The following is a 3,637-nucleotide window of genomic DNA, read 5'->3' as shown; positions in this document are numbered from 1 at the left end:
CAGCGCCACTTCCGGCTTTTTTCTTTTTGCTTATGTGGTGCTGAGGAATCAAACCCAGGGCCTCAGGCATGCAAGACAAGCACTCTACCACTGAGCCACCTTCCCAGCCCCTTCATCCTTATCTTAAAGTGTACCTTACCTTACAGTATTCATCAATCGGTATCAGGCGTTTGACCGCCACATCCCGGATATGGCTCCGTCGAAAGAGGATTTTACCTGTGGATGAGAGCAGGCAATGAGGATAAGATCGCTGGCAGCAGAAATTGGGGAGGCTGTGGACTGGTTCTCTTGGGGTAGACCTAAGTGGCACCAGAAAGTTCAAAACCTATGTTTAATTCACACATACCTGTACACTTTGGGAAAGTATCATGTGACATTTTAATTTACGTGATTGAAAAATCAGATCAGGGTGGCTGGCTTGCCCACAGACTCTTATTTCCTTGTGCTTGGAACATTCAAAATCCTCTCTATTAGCTGTACCTCCTACTTGTGACCCATCCTCCCACTCTTCTCCCTTTCCAGCCCTGGTGACCACCGTTCTCTGCCTCACCTGCGACCAACCTCTTAGCTATAGATGAAAACATACAACACTTGTCCCATGCTCAGCTTTCAGTGAGGGAGTCTGATGTGGCATGGGATGCTGAAAGTGGCCTGCAGAAGGAAGGGTCCCTGCCTGGCGAAGGGAGAAGAGACCTGGTGGTCTGAGCCCCATCCAGCACTTGGGCTCGGTCTGAGTGCTCAGATCTGCCCTCACCCAACAGCTCAGTCTCTTTCCTTCCCCCTTTTTCAATCACCTTCTTCCATCTCAGGTTCTCCCAGATGTCTAAGCTCTTTGCCTTTTAGATTCACTTATGCTTGTTGGAAAAGAAAAACCCAGAAGACAATGCTTCATAGGATTCAAAGTATTTGTCTTCTGAGGGATAGAAGACAGGGAACTTTTGCTTTCTTCTTCACTTTTCTTTAAAGTGTCCACTATCAACAGTTTTTGCCTCTAGAATCAGAACAACATGCCATTTAGAATGAGAAAGGCTCACAAATGGTATGGGAAACAAACAGTATGTGCTCATAGCCTGTTTTTCCCCAGAGGCAATGATCAGAGACCCTTCTGATCATAGACTTTTCTTCTCTCCATCAGTGGACACAGCTGTGGTGGGCACCTCCCTGTTAGTGCTGGGAGTCTCTGGCATGGAAGGGTTCTGCTGGCATCTTGGGTAGTTAGTAACTGTAACCCCTCTGTACACCACCTTTTAAATAACAATTTAAAAATTAAAAACAAAACAACAAAAAAGAGCACAGTAATTCCTTCCCCGCACTCTTAAAGCTCAGCCTCCAGATGGTTTCCTGCCCTCTCCAGCAGGGTTGAGCTGTGTTCAGCGAAGTGTGGAGTGCGTGTGAGCAGTGGTCCTGGTGTTTGCTTCTATTTGAGTCTTAAGAAAGAGGGCAACAAAGAAACATAGGTCCCATGGTTTCCTTATTTGCAATAACTAGTATATGTCTGAGACAAGCAGAAAAGGTCAGATGAGATGATGCTAAGCAAAATGAACCCCAAGATAAGGACACAGGTAGTTTTTTCTTTCTTGCTATTATTTCTAATGTATTTATAAGGTACCACATGATTTTTTTTGTTGCTTTGTATGTCCCTCCCCCATGGCATAACCCCTGTTTTCACTGTATTTGATATTGGTATAATTTGGGGAGGGGAAGGGAAAAAATAAATTGTTTAAACAGGGATCCAGTTGGACCCGTAGCAACAATGAGATGTACAAGATGCTATGTTGAAAAATGAACTTTACAATTTAAGCAGGGGGTGGGGAGAGTATAGTTGTGGGAGGGCAGGGATGGTAGGGGAAAAAACAAAGGAGGAGACAACAATGCTTGATAAGAAATGTACTCATTACCTCGCTCATGAACTGTAAAACCCCTCCTCTGAACAGTAGTCTCACAATAAAAAACTTATTAAAAAAAAAAGAAAGAGGGCAAGCCTGCCGCCGTCCTGGCAAAGAAAGGGTGTTCAGAGGAGAGAGCAGCCATGGTGGGAAGGGGCTGACTTTTGTTTTCCACTGTGGAGGAAGGCCAAACTGTAGTTCTTATTTTTCTAGCCTTAGCCCCTGCCAAGTTGGCCTCCTCAGCTCCCGCTGGGATGGAAAGTTATATGGGCGGATCCCCTCCTCCGGCCTGGGCTGACATAAGACTAGCCTTTGTCCTGCTGGAGAGAAACAGATGAGGGAGAAGGGACCTGCTTCCTGCCCTCGGAAAGGCTGGGACAGCGCAAGGGTCCCCGAGCAGGGACAAGCGCCGAGTCCCCGAGCAGCATCTTCATTAATGACGGCGGGAAACCATGACGTGGCCACAAAGGCTCTCAGGGCCTGGGAAGGTTTTCCAGGGCTGGATTGCCTTCCCTCCAGAAAAAGCGCTGTAACCTCCTGCTCTCTTTTCTTCCAACAAGAGCAAACCATAGAGCTCTACCGAGAGCCGGGTTAACCTGACGATCGCTCACGTTCTTCATCCCTGGGATGGCTCCAGCATGGAGACGAAGAACGGCCTCCGAGGCTTCCCAGGCGCCCGGACGCTGCCTCTGCTGAGAATCTACTCAGCCAGGGGTTAGACCTTGTGCACCAGCAGTCACGGCCCATTTTACAGATGTACAAACCGAGCTGCAGAAGGGGCACACGGCACCGCTGAACGCGTGACTGCAATGCGCATGCTCCGCGGCCCTCCCACAGCCACCGAAGCGCGCATGCTCCGCGGCCCTCCCACAGCCACCGAAGCGCAAAGCGCATGCTCCGCGGCCCTCCCACCGCCACCGAAGCGCAAAGCGCATGCTCCGCGGCCCTCACGCGCAGCCGCTGAAGAGCACACGCTCCGCAGCCCTCACGCGCAGCCACCGAAGCGCAAAGCGCATGCTCCGCGGCCCTCCCACAGCCACCGAAGCGCAAAGCGCACGCTCCGCGGCCCTCCCACAGCCACCGAAGCGCGCATGCTCCGCGGCCCTCCCACAGCCACGGAAGCGCGCACGCTCCACGGCCCTCACACGCAGCCGCCGAAGCGCAAAGCGCATGCTCCGTGGGGGCAGCTGGCGAAGCGCAAAGCGCATGCTCCGTGGGGGCAGCCGCCGAAGCGCAAAGCGCATGCTCCGTGGGGGCGGCCGCCGAAGCGCAAAGCGCATGCTCCGTGGGGGCGGCCGCCGAAGCGCGCCCGTGGGCCTCCTCTGGCAGGAAAAACATTGCTTTTCCAAGGAGACACTGAAAATGTGAGCTCTTAAAGGATTCACCCATTCGGCCACCTCTACGTCCGCCCGCATTGGAGAGGGGCTCCGGGGCCTGGTAGGATCTGAGACGGTTCTCTAGTCTGAGAAAACACCTACCCGGCGCTCGCAGCTGCAAATACCGTGGGTTAGAGCGCTGTCGGGGCGCTGCTCGGAGCCGGCCCGGGAGGCCGCGAGCCGAGGATCGCGGTTCAAAGCCAGCCCGGGCAGGAGAGACCAGAGACTCTGATCTCCAGTGAGCCCGAGCAAAGCCGGAAGTGGCGCTGTGGCTCAAGCGGTAGAGCGCTCGCCTTGAGCCGAAGAGCTGAGGGACAGCGCCCCGAGTTCAAGCCCCACGACGGGAGGGAGGGAGGGAGGGAGGGAGGGGAGGGA

At 53.3% G+C, this 3,637-nt stretch overlaps 1 protein-coding gene across 1 annotated transcript in view; it reads right to left on the bottom strand.

Annotated features, from left to right (window-relative positions):
* Sh3pxd2b (SH3 and PX domains 2B) overlaps positions 1-3,637 on the bottom strand; it is a 43,121-nt gene that overhangs the window by 31,772 nt on the left and 7,712 nt on the right. The window contains exon 3 of the mRNA XM_013028608.1: positions 140-216. Within this exon, the coding sequence (XP_012884062.1) occupies positions 140-216 (77 nt within the window). The remainder of the gene's footprint in view (positions 1-139; positions 217-3,637) is intronic.

Source organism: Dipodomys ordii, unplaced genomic scaffold, assembly GCF_000151885.1.
Source record: "Dipodomys ordii isolate 6190 unplaced genomic scaffold, Dord_2.0 Scaffold112, whole genome shotgun sequence".
NCBI lineage: Eukaryota > Metazoa > Chordata > Mammalia > Rodentia > Heteromyidae > Dipodomys > Dipodomys ordii.
Note: the sequence above shows the minus strand (reverse complement) of the source record. Positions and strands in the feature narration are given on the sequence as shown.